Here is an 18,635-nt window from a genome sequence, read left to right on the forward strand (position 1 = left end):
AGATGACTAATCGATGGCATTTCCGCCCACAGTGTTATATAGCAGAGAAATGGCTGAACTCCAGGTATGTGCTCAGTGTTGATGACTCCTGAACTGTGATGTGATGGGAGGAAGAGCCCAGGAAGTTTTCATAGATCATAATTACCATTATTATAAAGTACAAAATAAGTACAGGCTGGGCATGGTGGTGTGCGCCTGAAATCCCAGCAGCTCGGGAGGCTGAGACAGGAGGTTCAAAACCAGCCTCAGCAAAAGTGAGGCGCTAAGCAACTCAGTGAGACCCTGTCTCTAAATATAGGACTGGGGATGTGGCTCAGTGGTCGAGTGCTCCTGAGTTCAATCCCCAGTTCCAGAAAGAAAGAAAAAGAAAGAGCAGGAGACTGAGAATACATGAGTCAAGATAGCGGTTACTTTGCATGGGAGGTGACAGAGAGATGGGGTGGTCAAATGACAAGGATGCTTATTACACTCAAGGAAACAGACAAGGCCTCCTATGGAAGTATTTTTATTCAAAAACCTGGGAATCTATTCAAACCATGAAATGTAACTACCTAATTTCAAAAAAAATACCAGGCACAGAGAAACATGTTCAGCAGCACCAAAGGGGAATCCAGAAAATCCACCAATCAGGAAAATCCAGAACGCAGAAAACTATAGGGCAAACAGTTCAGATTCATCAACAAATAAATTACGAAAAACATTTCAATTTTTTTTTAAAGGGTGGGAAAACCAATAAGTTAAAAGAGATGTGGTGGGGCTGGGAGCGTAGCTCAGTGGTAGAGAGCTTGCCAAGCATGCGTGAGGCCTTGGGTTCAATCCCCAGTGTGAAAGAGATGCAGAAAGAAACCAAATGGACTATGTGGAGCTTCTCTGGCTCCTGATTCCAGCAAATCAACTATTAAAAAAACACTGATAAGACAGTCGGAGGTATCTGAAAGTTGATGGATGATGGGGAATACTATGAAATTGTTAGTTTTTTTAAAAAAATTTTAGTTGTAGATGGACACAATGGCTTTATTACATTTTTTATGTGTGCTGAGGATCAAACCTAGTGCCTCACATGCTAGGCAAGTGCTCTACCACTGAGCTACAACCCCAGTCCTGAAATTGTTAATTTTTTCATTTGATGATGGAATTGTAATTTTACTCAAAGTCTTTATCTCTTAGAGATATAACTACAATATTTTTGAAAAATTCCAATAATATTTGTCCCATACTTTCCTCATGACATTGTCATTTGTGTGCTAATCTTACACACAGACACAATTTCTATCCAACAGGATTGTATTTCCAAGACACAAAAGACTGCTACCTACTATGATCTGTGAGACCTCAGCACAATACTTTGTTGAATCAAAAAACAAAAAAGAGGAAACACAAACATCAGAAGGCTAAGCATGGCCCAGTGATAAGAAGTAAATCCTTATTTCATACAACTCTTTATACCTGAAGTCTAAAACCAAAGTCTCCAGAAAGGAAGAGTAGGGACACAAAGCTGCCATGACCACTCATGAGGGGCACGTTCCTTGGACAACGAGGCGGAGATAGCCCTGGCTGGGCTGAGTGCCCCTGACACACTCCCCACACAGCCGGATCTAAATGACAAGGTCTCTACCACCAGACTGCGGGCCCCGCCGCGGCTCTCCTCCCACAGGGCCACCCTGGGTGAATGGTTGAGAGCCTGAAGGAGGAAATCGAGGCAACCTCCAGAGAAGGAAGAGCACAGGCCACAAAGAGCAGGTAACATCCTGGTGTCCACGTCAGGAATGCCAACTAGGGGCCAGTCAAAGCAGGGACCCTGGCATGTCTGCAAGTCCACGGGTGGGGGCCCCAGTTCTGAGGAGCCAACGAAGGGACTGGAGAGTGGCTCAGGGGTGGCATGCAACAGGAAGAGGGGGACGCCACCTGGGCTTGGCTGGCCAAGGCCCAGCCTGGTCCCTTCTCCGTGCAGAAGGATGTGGGCTACCACAGGAATGCAGGCAATGCTAACGTGAGTAGAACACTGAATTCCTCAGCCCGGCAGGGAGGCTGACTCCACAGCAGATCAGCCGTTTTTAACTACAGAATGAGAACCCAGCACCCCACACAGTGCAGGGGCCCCTGGGGGGTGAAGGGGGTTCCCTCTGCCTGCAGTGGGATAAGGGTAGGAAGAGCTCCCCGCGGGAGCTTTCAAGACTGATCTGAATGGAAGAGGAGCCCCGTGAACAAAGGCCCAGAGACACAAAAATACAGTGCCCTGCCTGATGCCCATTGAAGCTGCTAGAGGCCCCAGGTGTTTTCTACTCTTGTTCCCCTGTTAACATAAAAAACTCATTACAGAGGAACTGTTTCTTTTTACTTCTAGGAGTTTAACCCAGACCAGTAATCAGGGATGTATGCCAAGACACATTCACAATGCTCAATACAAAAAACCATTCAGTCCCCAGTACGAGAAAAAAAATTACAGGAAGCCACACGGCCATATCGGAGTTAGATGAATTGAAATACTATGTAGTCATCAAAAAGCGTGTTGTCAAAGATTAATTAATGGTATGGAAATGGCTACCCATGATAATGATTTTAACTTGATGAAAACAAAGTACAATGCTTTTTTTGATACTAGAGATTTAATCCAGGGGTAATAAGCCACTGGGCTATATCCCCAGCCCTTTTTATTTTTTATTTTGAGACAGTGTCTCACTATGTTGCTTAGATCCTTGCTAAATTGCTGAGACTGGCCTCAAACTTGCAATCCTCCTACCTCAGCCTCCCTAGTCACTGGAATTACAGGTGTATGCCATTGCTCCCAGCCACAATGCATATTTTTAAAGAATAACAATAAACACAATGTACAAGGAGTCTATCTTGGCATAGGGAGGTTATCAGCAATAATTTTGTCCTTGTATAATTTCTACAATGAACATGTTTTACTTTTTAAAAATTAGATAAAAAGCTTGGGATATAGCTCAGTGATAGAGCAACTACTTAGAATGCTCAAGGTCCTGGGTTCAATTCCCAGCACCACAAAAAAATAAAGAAAAATTAGATAGAAACACAACAGAGGTTACTGAAACACACAGGTGAGAACAGGCCCACGGAACTGGCTCACCTTCTGCAGGATGGGGGTGGGGCAGATGTTGTCAAACAGGACTGAGTTGAAGATCCCATACACACCGTCATCAAGATGGTACACGATGGTCTTGGGGGCGGAACCATTTTCCTCTGCAGGTGGGGAGGGATGGGGGGCAGCACAAGCAGAATGTGAGAGAGCGGAGGGGAGCGGGGAGTTGGCACCACTGTGGACCCAGCAGGATGCCAGGGCTGCCCCTTCCCCAACTATGGAGTAGGTCCTGCAACAGAAGCCACCAACAGCCAACCTCCTGATGACGTGGGTTCACTGTCGAGGTGGGAACACTCCCCCTGGCTGCTGAGCAGTCCTGCCCAGGACACTGCCTGCCTGCAGCTGTAGCAAAGGCAGAAGAGTGGCCCACCCAAACTCAAGACCCCAAGAGGTGAAGCCTCTTGCTCAGAGGCCCACGACAGGGTGGTGGATGAGCTGGAATGACAAGCCAGGTCTTCTGACTGGACTAGATAGGCTACTTCCCCAGATCGGTGACGCAGGCCAGAAGAATGTCATCCCTGGGCACGCACACACAGGACCTCTCTACCTGGAGCCCACCACCCTGCCATATGAATTCTCTCTGATGCTGTCCCAAGGGTCCTAGAACACAGGGCAAAGCCCAAGATCAGAATCTCTGGCACCTATCTCTCACAGAGCTCAGAGAGGTCCCTGGGAGGCCTGATCTGTCGCTCTGGAAGGACAGAAAAGAGTGTTGACACTGGCAGTGTGGGCAGACACTGGCAGTGTGGACACACACTGAGACAGCCTGGCCTGAACTGAATTCCAGCACTGCCCCTTATCAGTCCTGTGACCTTGGGCTGCTGACCCAACTTCTCCTTGCCTTCATTCTGTCATGTACAGGGGACTTTAACAAATATAAGTTGGTGATTATTTTATTAAGTTATGAGGCTGGATGAGCAGGAGTACCTTAGAGAGGAGATGGACATGGGGTCAAATACAGGCTTTACCTCTTCACAAGCTACTAAGCAATTCACTTGTATTCCGTTGACTGTTTTCCTCATCTAAAAAATGGAGTCAATAAAGAATCTATTCTCCCTAAGTCTGTCTTGATCTCAATCTGCACAAAATATGAACATGCGTAGGAAAAAGGATGCTAAACAAGTATCTTGGGGTGAGAGGACTTGATTGTTATTTTCCCTGCAGCAAGCACCCATTCTCCAGACTCCCCCCTACACCACCACTGGGCCTAAATCTAGACGCTGCTCAGCCAGCCACTGTCCCCAGCTTTAGGGAAGAATGGGCTCTGCTGCCCATCTGGCACCTACCCTCCCTGCCAGGCTGGTCCAGAAGAACCTCCTTCTTGGCGATGATGCTGACTGCCACGGTGAAGGCGGAGGTCACGTAGTAGCGCCCCAGCTCAGCAAGGATGTCCACACCGCAGCCCTCTGGGAAGTACAGGTCCAAGGCTGAGTTGATCACAGAAGCAATCTGGTGGGAGGGGATGAGGGGACAGTTGTGTGTTCAAAATAGACTTTAAATCTATTCTAGTTTGAAAGGTGGGGTTTATGCTGAAGCTTGCTACAGCTCCAAGTCTGTTTCTTGAAAGCTGTTTTGATTTCAGGAAGAAAGATTTGGCAGCTAAGGCCCCAGCTGGTCACTGGGGACAGCTAGCCAGGCAGGTGGGAGGGGGACAGGACTGAATCGTGACCCTCGTGCTTATATAAATCACCCTGCTCAGTGCCCTCACAATGGGGAGGAGCACTCTTTTATAAGGCTGGGTGCTCAAATTTCAGACAGATGGATCTTTCTTTCATAAATAACCAGTTCATTAAATAATACATAAGATTACAGAAAAAAATCATTTATAAGAAGGAAAAAGAAGACAAAAGACACCTAATTCTGTCATGCTGATGAACCGCATCATTGTGAACTTTCTAGAGAAGCTCCTTTAATTCTTTTTATGCAAACATTATTTTTTATTATAAACATAACAGGTCTATGCATATGTTCTGACGGCCTGTTTTACTCCATAGATTGAGAATGCCCTTCCCATGTGAGTGAATATTTTCATCTTAAGAATGTTCCATGCCAGGCAGGGTGGTGCATGCCTGTAATCCCAGCAACTCTGGAGGCTGAGGCAGGAGGATCTCACATTCAAGACCAGCCTCAGCAACTTAGCAAGGCAGGTTCTAAGCAACTTAGCAAGACTGTCTGAAAATAAAAAATAAACAAAGGGCTGTGGATGTCACTCAGTAGTACAGTGCCCCTGGGTACAATTCCCAATGCAAAAAAAAAAAAAAAAAAAAATCCATAATCTAAACAATCCCAAGTATTAGATGGCCTAGGTATGTGCACTTGACTTTGGTTATGCACAAAGCTGCAACTCTCATCTCTGAGGCTAATTCTTTTGGTCCATCTGAATTAGCTCCTCAGGGTCAATTCCTAGATGTGGAGATTCTAGGAAAGGCTTTTTTCGAAGGAGAAATGACTCCTAGTGGTCAGAGTGAGGACTGCAATGGCATTTTTCAGACTTCATCTCACAGGTGGGAAGGTGGTTTTCCTTCCCCTGTCCTTCCCACCTGAGTTCTCATCAGCTCACCTGAGGGTGAATAGGGCATACTCAGACCCTCAAAGAGTCTTATGACATGCAAAGAGTTCTTGGCTAAGCTTCACACAGGTTGGGTAAGAACGGGCTGGCACAAGGCTGAGCCTGGTGTTCAGTCAGCTCTGCCATGGACTCAGGAAATGTCAAAACCCCTATGAGCCTCGGTTTGCTCAGTCATAGCACGAGGTTAACAAATAGTGAGACAATCCAGGGAAAGCAACAAGGACAGCATGTGGCACACAGGACCCACTCACAGTGAGCCCCTGGGATCACCACACCCCTCCACGGCCTCCCCCTGCTCCGTACCCAGAGGGCCCAGCAAGACACTCCCAGACCCAGGGTTACCTCTTCAAATCTCACTTTGGCTCCCTCTATGCCAGGGAAGCCGCCACCAAGGTCCAGAATGTGCATTGTGTGTCCCAACTCGGCACCCATTTCAAACACAAGGCGGGCATCTGCGATGGACTGAGCATAGGCCTGAGGGTCAGGACAGCCACTGCCAACATGAAAACTGGAAAGGGAGGAAGAGACTCGGCTTATGAGAACAGCCCCAAGTGTCATCACCCCAGTCCCAGCCTTGGGCAGACACAGGGGACAATGTGCCCATGTTAGAGGTACAAGGACTAAAGGCCTGAACCATTAAGTGGGTTGCAAAGGGCCATGTGGTAAGTGAGGAGTGGAGAGGAGGCACTTGCTGCTCCTCCCATTCTTCCATGCTGCCCCTGGAGAGGAACACTAAGGGCTAAGAACCGGGGCCCCAAAGTACCCAGATCCAGGCATGCCTGTCCCTCAGCTGTGGGGCCCAGACCAGTCATTCAGCCTGCCTTATTTAAATTTCCCCACGGCCAGGTCCCTGGGAAGAACCTCCTGGAATAAGACCTTCTGGAGAATGTGGGGTTAGGAAGGGGACATTCCAAACCTTCTTTTCAGAGAGAGGAAATTCTCAACTGGCAAAATTCCAGGCCTTACTTGGAGGCTCTGGGAAAAGTCTCATATAGAATGATTAATTCCTGGGAAACGAGGGCTGAGCAGGGTGGGGGTGGTGGGGATCCTGGTGCACACCTCACTCCCACCACCTCCACGTGGCTCTTCTTGGCATTTTCAAGCAGATGTCTGCAGGATTTCAGCGACGCTCCAAACTTCAGGCTCAGGCGGCTCAGGGAGTGGGAGTCATCGGTGGCAATGCACAGAACCATCCTAAGGAAACACGCAGTGCACCCCGCTGGGTGAATCCCACCTGCCCCACCCAACCAGGTCTCCTCTGAATCCAGGGTTGGGAACTCACATGGCTCAGAGCCAGAGTCCACAGTCTTCCATACCCCTCCCCTCCCTGCTCAGCCATCAACCTCTGAAGTCTTGGACAACCCATTCTCTAGATGCCCCAGGACACATCCCTACAGCCCCTGCCTGGTCTACCTCATCCAGTCTCCCCTGGGCAGCTCCCATTCTTCCAAATCAGCCTCCATACTTGGCAGAGTTTTCAAACTTTTCAAGTATGAGGGGAAACATTTTGCAGAAGATAAAAAAAAAAAAAAGGTCTTATGAAGAACCCCAGTAACAAATGGAAGCTGCTTTGGGTGAACCAGAATAGCCTACCACTCAACCTGCTCTTCACCCAGAGCCCCTTCCTGGGATCCCCAGGGCATCAAGTAACCAGTAAAAGTTATAGTCAGAATGTCCAGCCCTGACCACTTCCAGAATCCATGTCTGCACGACATTCACTATGTGCTTCACCCATCACACAACATGCCCCAGCTACACATCACTGCTTATGCCTTGGATAACCCGTGCTGTTTCCAACACCAGTGCACTTGCTCAGGTAGTTCACTATGTGCCCTCCCCAAATCTTATTCACTCCCCAAGGCCCAATTCCAATGCCACCTCCTCCTGAAGCTCTCCTGACCATCCCCCCTAGGTTCTCAAGCCTGTGACTTGACCTCCATACCGTGCGCCGTCTCTGCCTGGGTTGTAACCCATGAGTTCTGCCTTTGATCTAGTCAGGCCCTGACACCCTGTGTCCAGAGAGCAGTCACCCCAACCTCCGACGACTGTGGTCAGGTCCAAGACAGGGTCCTCTCCCCAGCTTCCCCCGAGACCTCCCACCCCCCTTCCTGCCCATACCCTGCAGCCCAGCCTCCCTGCATGAGTGACTCTCAGCTTACTTGGCACTGGGGTGGCTCCTGACCACCTTTGCCAGCTCCATCTCATTGTCGAAGCGCAGTAGCCGCACCCCATGCTTAGCAGCATACTTGATCTGTGCAATTTGCTTACAGGGGTTGGCATAGATGATCTTACTGGCAGGGACACCAATGCGCTGGACCAACTCCATCTCTGCCTGTGGGGTCCCAAAGGTGGCGGTGAGGAGGCACCACGGCCTGCTGGCCCATGGAAGCCAAGGAAGCACAGGTCAGGGGCAAAGTCTTAGCTACACATGGGGCGGTCCAAAACAAGTGGGCTGCCCCTTTAAGACAACAGATAAACAAAAATCAGGATTTTATGCTGATTCACTCACTCTGAGCTGCTGCAGCCATACAATGGTGCACTGCACAATCCTGGGGAGTCCCATTCACAGCAATTATAAGGGATATTTGTACACTTATTATAACTCACCAGCAGTAAAGCACCTAATTCTTATAAAAATCAGTATATTTATTATAACAATTAAGTATCTTAAGGGGTACATTTTCTAATTCACATGAAGGCCCTATATGGACCCATGATGATCCTGACAACAGGCTTCTGATAAATTTTCATGGCAAATTTAAATGTTAAATGAATATTACTTGGAAAACAGTATAGAAGTTCCTTAAAAAATTAAAAGTACAGTTACTTTGATCCAGAAATATCATACTGGGTTTACATCCAAAGAAACTGAAATTAGAGCTGGGCACAGTGGTGCACACCTGTAATTCTGACAACCTAAGAGGCTGAGGCAGGAGGATCGCAAGTTTGAGGCCATCCTCAGCCACTTAGCAAGAACCTAAACAACTTAGCAAGACCCTGTCTCTAAATAAAAATAAAAAGGGCTGGAGATGTGCTTCAGTGGTAAAGTGCCCCTGAGTTCAATCCTAGTACCAAAAAAAAAAAAAAAAAAAGAATGAATAAATGAAAGAAAAAAATTGAAATCAGTATGTCAAACACATGTACACTTCCAAGTTCATTCCAGCATAATAATAGACAAGTTATAGAATCAAGCTAAACACTCGTTTATGGATGAATAGATAAAGAAAATGCTGTATGTATGCACAATGGAATACTATTCGGCCTTAAAAAAAGAAATAAATTCTGTCATTTTGTAATTTTTTCCCCTGTGGTGCTGGGACTTGAACATAGTGGCTTCATGCATAGTAGATAAGCATACTCCCACTGAGCTGTATCCCCAGTCCCTGGAAATTTGTTATGTGTGATGACATGAATGAACCTGGAAGACATTACGTTAATAAGCCAGAGACAGAAGGACAAATACCACTTGATCTCACCTGTATGTAGAATCTAAAAAACTCAAACTCAAGAGAAGCAGAGAAGAGAATGGTGTTTTCCAGCATGGTAGAGGAGCCGAGGGGAGAAGTCAAAGGATACACAGTATCAGAGGAGTAAGTCCAAGAGATCTATTGTATGTTGTGGTGACTATAGCTAACAGCAATGTACTGTCTTCTTGGAAACTGCTTGGAGTAGATTTTAGATGTTCTCATCACAAAAAAATGAGTCAATGTGTTATGTCAGTTTAATTTAGCCATCCCACAATGCAAACTTATTTTCAAAACATTATGTCATGTGATGGCACATGCCTATAATCCTAGCAATTTGGGAGGCTGAGGCAGGAGGATTGCAAGTTTGAAGTCAGCCTTGGCAACCTATTGAGAACTTGTCTCAAAAAAAAAAAAATTAAAAGGGCTGAGGATGCAACTCAGTGGTAGAGCAACCCTGGGCTCAATTCCCAGTACCACCCTCTAAAAAAATTATGTCATAAGTTATAAATATATATAATTTTTCAACTTAATAAATAAGACCATTACTTGGTGTGTTAGAAAGTCTACAAGACTGAGCACCTTTCTGAGACATCACTCAGCCCCAAAGGTCTGTGCTGTGCAGGGTACCCTACACGGTGACTCCAGCTCAGCCCCTGTCCCCCTAAGGCCTCCTCTTCCTCACTTTTTGTTTTTCTGTTCGTTTTGGGTTTTGTTTTTCTGGTTTTTGCAATGCTGAGGAGGAAACTCAGAGTCTCAGGCATGGTAGGCAAATGATCTACCACTGAGCTATACCCCCGCTCTTCCTCACCTTTACAGAACACAGCTCCACTTGACTGCTGCGTTAATGGTACAGACAGTGATGCTGGGGAGGGGGTGGCGGTGGTGACAGTGGCCACGTTCATCAAGCACCTGCCCCGTGCAGCCTTGACTGAGGTGCTTGATATGAAGTGTTAGTAAACTTTTTTTTTTTTAAATAAAAGGTCTGAATCATATTTCAAGTTCTGAAAATCATGTGATCTCTGTCACAACGATTCAATTGCCACTGTGGCACCAAAGCAGCCAGAGACAATGCATTAGAGAAAGAGTATGGCTGTGATCCAGTAAAACTTGATGCAGTCAGGTAGCGAGCTGGCTTGGGACCACTGTCCATAGTTTGCTGACCTGGCTTTAAATTCACTAGTTTATTCAATCCTTACAATAACCCATTCAGATGGGTATTAGCTCTATTCTACACAGAAGGAAGTTGATGCTCAGAGAGGCCATGTAACCAGCAGGTGGCAAAACCAACTTTCAAATTCAAGTCTGGCTCTTCATGAATAACGGAAAGAAGTACAGAGAGAGCCAGTTTTGAAACATGGCAGGAGGTAAGAGCCATTTGTAGCCATCCTGAGTTTGTAATAAAACTCTAATTTTCAATTTAGCAAATTTTTAGCACTAGGTATTTATATGCATTTGTTTCATATAATGCCTATAACTATCCTATGAAGTATTTACTGGCCACATTTCAGAGAGGACAAAACTGAGTTCAGAGAGGTGCATCTGCCTATGAAGATACTGTCAATAAGTAGCAGGGTGGGACACAAAGGTGCAGCTCCAGAGCTTCCCAGAGGTGATGTGTCCTGCATCCTGAGTTCAAGTGCACATGAAATGTGATTTTGTTCCCTGCCTTACCATGAGGTGAGCGGAAGAAGCAATGATAACACCTGTGATTTAGCCTTGATTATACTTACATAGTATCATTTACAAAGGTTTGCTATACGCCAGTCATTGCATTAAAATTTTAAATACATTCTCATTTAATCTTCATTAATACTCCTATAAAGGAAGAGACAGAGGCTCAAAGATGTTAAGTGACTTGTCTAAAGTCACACAGTTTATAATGACACAGCTGTGACTGTAACTGTCACACCTCGACCTGTACCCACAGGTGTCTCTTGAGAATCTATTGAATCGTAAGGCTCTGCGATGGGTGCTGATGAAAACGAGGGCTGAATGAAGCAGACAAGGTGACTGACCCCATGGAGCATGCAGGCTGCTGGGAAAGACAGGCAGCCAGAAACAGACACTGATAATAGTGGGATTATAAAGGGTTAAAGGTGTGAAGGAAAAGTAGAGATGCTAGAGAAAGCGGCAGAGACCTGGGTGCGAGGGATAAAGGCCAGCCTTTCTGAGGGTCAGAAACTGAAACAAAGCCCTGCCAGGGCCCTCTGCCAGACCAAGAGGGAAGGCAAGAATGTTTCCAGGAGACAGGGCCACCTGGACAGAGGTTCCAGGGAAAGAAGGTGTTCAGGCAAGTCAAAGAACAGAGGCTGTTGGCTGGGCCTGGGAGAGGAGGAGTCAGAAGGAGGTGGGCAGAGCCCCGAGGAAGCCCAACACTGCTATGGGTTTAAAAATCACCCTGAAGACGATGGAAAAGAATTTTAAGAGTTTCAAGAGGGGAACTGACACTGTCAGAACCATATTTTAACCACAAGGTCTCTGTGTTTATCATTTTGGTCACCTGAGGAGGGGCCTGAGGGGATTCTGGGGAGAGCAGTCACTGGCGGTCATAACTGCCCTGGGAGCAATGACAGCACCTGCTCTAGAAAGATTGGGAGCTGTGCCGGAGGCTGGCTGGCGAGCGGGGGAGGGGTGCGTGTGGGCAGGAGGGGCGAGGATATGTGCAAGGCACCCATCCTTCCAGCAGACCAGGCGTCCTCAGCAGAGGAGGAGGGGCAGGTCAGGGGTGTGTGTGAGCACCCCCGTCTGGGCTCTGCTGGTACCAGTAGCTGACAGGTAGGAGCTGAAGGTTAAATGTGGGAGGCTCTGGAATACTGATGGTATTTAAGCAATGAGAGGAGATGAAATTCTGCAAGAGGAGGGAGACTACAAGAGAGCAGGGTCTAAGAATAGAGAGGAATGCTACCATTTAGAGAGCAGCAGAAGACAGGAGAAGCCTGGTCCAAGGACTCAGGAAAAGAGGGGGGAAAATCTGCATATGATAATGCCATTCTCAAGGAACAGTGGCACCTAGTGAAGGTGGGGCAGGTCCACTGCATACTGTCGGCCTTCCCACTTCTGAACGCTTTCGGGGCATACATTAATGTTACTTTTCAAAAGATGTTGCTGAATAGAATGCAGTCAAGAGGCTGGATAGTGCCTGGCCTGGTGGCCCACATCTGTAATCTCAGCGACTCAGGAGGCTGAGGTAGGAGGATCACAAGTTCAAAGTTAGCCTCAGCAACTGAGCGAGGCCCTAAGCAAGTTGGAGATACCCTGTCTGTAAATAAAAAATAAAAAGGGCTGGAGATATGGCTCAGTGCTTAACCCCCCCCACTCCCCGGGTTCAATTCCTGATACCAAAATAAATAAATAAATAAAAGATGTCAGACAATAAGAAGAGCAAGGAGTATCCTCAGACCAGGTCCAGATGTGTCAACATGGACACGTCTCTAATACCTGCTGAGTTTAAAGCTGTGTGGAACAGTGTATGCCACGAGTGCTTTTTATATACTGTTATAAAGTCATAAAATCTTTTATATACTCTCTGTGACTCATTGATGTATTTTGTAGATGCTATATATCCACCAAACCCATAAAGGTCATTATCTATGGAGACATAAAGCTGACGCCCTACTTTATCTTTGGGTGAATTAATCAATGCATTACCTGAATAATTCACAGTTACTGCTTAAAATAAAGTGCTCATTGGATCTTGGAGGGCCTTGGGTACCTTGGTAAATTCTTTGCAGTAGTGAGAGTGAAGGAGCCGAGGCCTAAGGAGCGGGTACTGAGGGCAGAGGCAATGAGCGTGGACAGGCGAGCACACAGACAACCTGCTGAACTGACCACAGGGAGCAAGGAACTGAGCTGGAGGAGGATGTGGTATCCAAGGAAGGCTGGGATGGGAGGAAGCTGAGGGAGTCAGCCAAGGGCAAGAGATGGGTTTGGAGCAATGACTGAAGGTCCTTGGGAAGAAGACCAGGTGGACCAGAGCACCTGTGCTAGCCACGGCCCTGGAGCCTGTCGAACGGGTCTCTGTCTATACATTCAGCCCTAGCTCATGCGACAATGTCCACTAAGGCATGGTGCCACTAAGCATGGCCACCCACTAAGATCAACCAGAAGAGGGCAGCCTCGCCCCTTTAAGAAAAATTCTAAGTCAGGCTGGGAAAGGAGCTTAGGGGTAAAGGGCTTGTTTAACAAGTAGGAGGCCATCTCCAGTGCAGCGAAGAAAAAAGTTTTAAGTCCCAGGAGCCACCTCTCCGTACGTGATGCACCAAAGGGTCTGCATGATCCAAAACACAAGGAGGGAGCCCAGGCCTCTCCTTGCCCTGACAGGGAAAAGAGTGCATACAACACTGGCCAAGTTCCAGCTCAGCCACATGCTTTCCAAGGACCTTGGAAAAGACAACAGCAATGGAGCTGGAGACCACATTGCTAGACTCAAGCTGTCACCCCCCAGTGCATGACCCTGAGCAAATCTCTCAACCTCTGTGCTTCCTTTCCTTTTATGTATAATATGTATAACAGTTGTCAGAGTCCTGATAAAATAATGACCTCACAGGACTGTTGGGAGAAAAAATGAGATCATGTACAGAAATGGGTTGGCAAAGCGCCTGGCACAGCGGATGCACTCAGTAAACGGTAGAAGCTTCTACCATCTTCAAGGTCTTTCCACACCCTAGCACCCAGCAGTTCTGCCCTTTGGAGGCCAGTCCCAGAGACTGGAAGACCAAGCACCTCCTCCCTGGGCTTCCAGAAGCACAGAGCCCTGGTCAGTAAGGCTTTGTCCTATCTTTCACCCCTAGACCAGGGGGACCAAAGGACCCTGTTCTTTCTCATCCCAAGTGGAAGCCCAGTGTGCTGCAGGAGGTGGCCAGGAGGGTGAAAGTCCTGGTTCTGGATTTCTTCCCATGAGCTTCACAGGGCTTTATGTGAGACACATGCAATATGAGATGTGCAAAGCAAAAGAAAGAGAAAGAGACTCACCAACCAAGAAGAGCAAGAGCATTAACATTCACTCCCTGGCAAAGGCTACCTGCTCGTTCTGATCACCCCACCCCAGTGCACACCTCTCCCCACCTAGAAGCACTCCAGTCCCATCATCCTGCCCAGGCTGGCTCTCCTGTCCACTCCAGCGATCCTCACGACATCCAGTCACCTTGACCATCAGGGTTTAAAAGGGGTTTCCCTCAAAACAACCATTATTAACCATCTAGAAACTAAGGACAGCAACAATATCACAAGCCAATGCTCAGCAGGCCTGATCCCACTGCCTGGAACGCTCTTCCCCTAGCTCTCCACCTGGCTGGAGCCCTTGCCTCCTTCAGGTCTGCATTCACATCTCAGTGCAGCCTTCCCTGGCCAGAACAATGCCATACTCCTGCCCCAGTCCCTACTTCCCTTTCCTGTTTCTTCACCTCAGCATTTACCACCTAAAACACTACGTTTTCACTGTTTCCTTTGTTTATTTTTTAAAAAGCAAGCTCCATGAAGGAAGGGCTTTTTTGTTTTGTTTGATTCATGACTAAATCCCCACCTAGAATAGTATTTGGCCCCCCTCTAGCTGCTCAGTAAATATTTGCTGAATAAATGAGATATGTCCAAAGCTGTACTCTGAGGAAACTTTATAGATTACAGGCATTTAAATCTAGGAAAAAAACAGAATGAAAATAGATGAAGTAGGCATTCTACTCAAGACAACAGAGTCTGTCTTGTGCAATGCTACACTTCTAGTTCTACCAAGCAGTCACTACTGTGGTTCAATGACTATTGAGTGACAGTATATAAGCAAAATTGATCAAAAGCCAGTAGGAGGGAATTAAGACAGCAGCAGAAATCAAATTAGAAAGCCAGTAAAATTGGCAGCAACAACAAAATTGTAAAAGGATTATTTAAAAAAAAAAAGCACAGTCACACATTAATATTATAAAAGAAAAAATAAAACCAACAATGTAGAAGTGTTTTTGTTTTGTTTTAATTAGAAGAATACCACATATAGCTCTATGCCAAAACACTTAAAAACCTCCATTAAAAAGGCGACCCATCTACCCAGGGACACACGATGTTCCAATTTGGAACTTCAAGTCTAACAAATTTCATGCTCATTTCTTCCTCCCTCATCCCTGGGGCCTCCTCCTGAGTGGGTGGCTTTCCCAGAAGGTAGGGGCCAACTGCAGGTCACTCCTTCCCAGGACCCAACCACCCATCAGGGCCACAATCAGTAGGCACCAAAGATCAGTGCCCCGGTGAGGGCAGGGGCTCACCTTGTTAGCACAGCTGAAGCCCAGCCCCAGCTCAGCCAGGACCTTCAGCACGCCCAGGCTGCTGTTGCACTTGACAGCATAAAAGGGCCGGACTCGAGGCAGGCACTTCAGAAAGCAGAAGTGCTTTCTCACCACGGCACCCAGGTCTGCCATGAAGAAGGCAGCAACCTCGCCCTGCACAACAAGAGGTGGATGGACGTGAGACCCTGCCCGGCTCCCTCCCGGTGCAAGCCATCCAGAATACCTACCCCGGTTCAGCTCTGGCCACAAAGTTACCTGCTGTCAAGCTCCTGGGGCTCTACGGGATGGAAGGCAAACTCCTGAGCCTGGCATTCAAGGCTCTGTGATCCAGCTCCAGTCCCTCCCCTCAACGCAGTTACAACGCCAACTTACAGGCTGGATCATTTTTCTATCTCCAAACCTTTATTCCCACCATCTCCTCTGCTGGGTGTAGCAAAATTCCAATCTCCCGCCAAGCTTGCAAATGCCACCTTCCCCAAACCTGTGAGGCAGTTTGGCCTTGAATCCTGCTGTTGCATTTTGCATGTGCTTCCAAAGTAACAGAACTGCATATACATCAGTCTGCACCAGGAAAAGGTCGAAGCTGTGGCCAACAGCCCATCACCTTTCATACGCAGTTGCTCAGTGAAGCCTTGAGGTCATTCCACTGCCACCACAAGCAATGCCTATGGACAACTGGTCATCACAGACTGAACATGTATGAGCCTGGGTAAGACACATGACTTAAACCTTCCTTGGGACTTAGTTTCCTTTTCATGCAACACTTTTTTCCTAATGCCCATCTGGTATCAGATAGGATGCTAAGGGACAGAGATGACCAGACAGTTCTCTATGCCTAAAGGGGCTTGGGTCTGAAAGGAAACCTTAAGTAATTACAAGCCCCCTCGATGAATGCTAGAAGGGTGTTTCTACAAAATGTATTGGGGGCCACGGAGAAAGAAAATAAAATCTCTGCTTGGGGCAATCAGGGAAAAGCAACACAGAAGAGAAATGAGGAACACTAGAAGTGGGTATAGGGGAGAAGCTGGGAGGAGAACGTTCCAGATGGAGGGAACAGCCTGGTAAAGGCATGGTAATAAAGCATAGGCGTCGCTGGGAAACAGGAATAGAGTAGTTCAGCTCTGATGGAGCATAATAATACTGTGGGAATATAAAGCCAGAAATGGGGAACTGCCAAAGAATTCTGTGTTTGGGCGGGGCTATGATACAGTTGGAAAGGTGGGATGAGACAGGAGGTAGATCAGTGGGCCTTCAGAGAGATGAGGACTGAACTACATGATGAGGACTGAATCCCTGGAGGATTATTTAAGGAGGCAGACTTCACAGAGATGGGTGATGCCTACATTTGGGAGGTAAGGCAGCGGGGAAGTAGTGAACTCCCAGACTGCTGGCCTGAAGGGCTGGGTACATGGCATTGATGCTGTTTGTTCATCAAGGCAGGGATTATAGGAGGGGCAGATTTGGGGGGCAAGAATCAGAAAGTGGAAGGCCAGGTGTGGTGGTACACACCTGTACTCCCCGCGGAGGGGGAGGCTGAGGCAGGAGGATCGTGAGTTCAAAGCCAGCCTCAATAACTTTAGCAAGGTTCTAAGCAACTTTGCGAGACCCTACCTCTAAATAAATATTTTAAAAACGGGTTGGGAATGTGGTTCAGTGGTAAGGTGCTCTTGGTTGAATCCTTGGTACCAAAAAAAAAAAAAATAGAATCGGAAACGGGGGATAAATGAGCCAGTCTCTTGCAAATAACTAGGACTGAATACCCAATAAGTGGAAGAATAAAAGGAGGGCCCTAGGAGTACTTCCAGTGGAGAGGATAGGGGACCCACCCCAACTCCCAGCCTCTCACCGTGGTGGCCTGTGAGGCCCCCAGAGTGAGTTCCTCCAGCAGGTCTCTGGTGCTGAAGCCCTCCTCCACCATCACAAAGTCCGATTCACTCAGGTAGCCAGCCATGCCGAGCAGGAACAGCCGCCGCTGCTGCCGCCGCCGCCGCCGCCGCCTTAGAAAGTATGCAACACACTGCGGGGGGCGGGGGCGGGGAGGGGAGAAATGGAGGGGACCACTAGGAGGCAGGATCCGCTGCGCCCCTCGCCTTCCAAGTCCCGTCACGCCCCGCCCCCAGCACAAGCTTGGGAGTTTAAGTACACTGGGAACATCGGGGACAGGCAGGAATCCTGGATGGGGCAAAGCACTGTATGCCGAAATGTCATGTCTGTCAGACTCAGTTGCTCCATCTGTAAAATGGACGAATTGTTTTGGAGACCATTTCCAGTTCTGAAATTCTGGGTTTGGAAAGAGGTGAATAACAAGGAAGCTGGAAATCTGAAACACCTGGGTGGGGAAGTTTCCAAGGTGCCCCCAGTCCTGACCACGCCCACCTGGAGAGGTGCCTGCGGTCAAGCCAAAGATTCTCAGCCTGAAAACAGCAGCTTTGGTTCGAGTCCGCTCTCTGCTACGTGACCTTGGGTACTTTCCGATCCCTCTCAGAGCTCGGTTTCCCCGTTTGTAAATTGTTGGTCCTGTCATGTTAGAATTCTAAGAGAGCACGAGGGCTCCACATGGTGGGCGGGGTCCGCGGGCTCCCAGACGCAAACCTAAAGCCCAGATTCTGCCCGACTGACCCCTCTCGAGCGCAGGGCTGAGGTTCCTTCCCAACCCCCATACCCCTTACCAAGCCCCGTCCTCCTTCGCGGGGGCCAGAGCCAGGCGCGCTGCTAGGGGGGGTCGCCGGTGACCTCGAAACTTGTGCAACACCCCGAGGAGGAGTGGCAGTTGCGGAGCCGAGGCCCCTGCTGAGAGGAGGCAAGAGGGGCCAGGAGGCAGGTCAGCACCGAAGCCGAGGGCGCCCGCTCCCCGAGGCTCCCCAAGCCACTCCCTGCACTCGCCTTAAAACGCATTTACACGGCTTCGGCCCATAGGTCTCCCCAGCGAGTGAATCGGATCCTCGGCGCCTCCGCTCGCTCGCTCCCCCCGGCTCCGGCCCCGCGGCCTGCGCCCCGCGCGCCCAGCAGCCACCGACCCCACGCCCCGCCTTCTGCCTGCCGCCCGCTTATATAAGCCCCGCCCAGGCCCCGCCCCTGGAGCCCAGACCCCGCCCCCGCTAGCTCCGTAACCCTGGCAACCGGGTGCCGCCAGCTCATTGGTCGATTCGGACATAAAGCATTCAGCTCTGCCTGTCTGCTCCGCAAACCTGCGCCGCAGTCCCTCGCGGATCCTTCTCGTGCTGGGAAGT

The 18,635-nt window shown here is 48.4% G+C and overlaps 1 protein-coding gene across 3 annotated transcripts in view; it reads right to left on the reverse strand.

Annotated features, from left to right (window-relative positions):
* Positions 1-18,417, reverse strand: part of Azin2 (antizyme inhibitor 2) — a 32,238-nt gene extending 13,821 nt beyond the window's left edge. For 2 of the 3 annotated variants that reach the window (XM_047528992.1, XM_047529000.1), the window contains exons 1-8: positions 18,075-18,191; positions 17,252-17,422; positions 15,385-15,558; positions 7,829-8,001; positions 6,729-6,863; positions 6,012-6,177; positions 4,387-4,549; positions 3,089-3,201 (exon numbers count right to left, since the gene is read on the reverse strand). In XM_047528992.1, coding sequence (XP_047384948.1) covers positions 3,089-3,201; positions 4,387-4,549; positions 6,012-6,177; positions 6,729-6,863; positions 7,829-8,001; positions 15,385-15,558; positions 17,252-17,356 — 1,029 coding nt within the window. In that variant the 5' untranslated portion in view covers positions 17,357-17,422; positions 18,075-18,191. Of the gene's footprint in view, positions 1-3,088; positions 3,202-4,386; positions 4,550-6,011; positions 6,178-6,728; positions 6,864-7,828; positions 8,002-15,384; positions 15,559-17,251; positions 17,423-18,074; positions 18,196-18,288 lie in introns of those variants that run through there. The other variant, XM_047529005.1, reaches the window with a different exon arrangement.
* Between the last annotated feature and the right edge of the window lie 218 nt (positions 18,418-18,635).

The sequence above is a fragment of the Sciurus carolinensis genome, chromosome 1, assembly GCF_902686445.1.
Source record: "Sciurus carolinensis chromosome 1, mSciCar1.2, whole genome shotgun sequence".
NCBI lineage: Eukaryota > Metazoa > Chordata > Mammalia > Rodentia > Sciuridae > Sciurus > Sciurus carolinensis.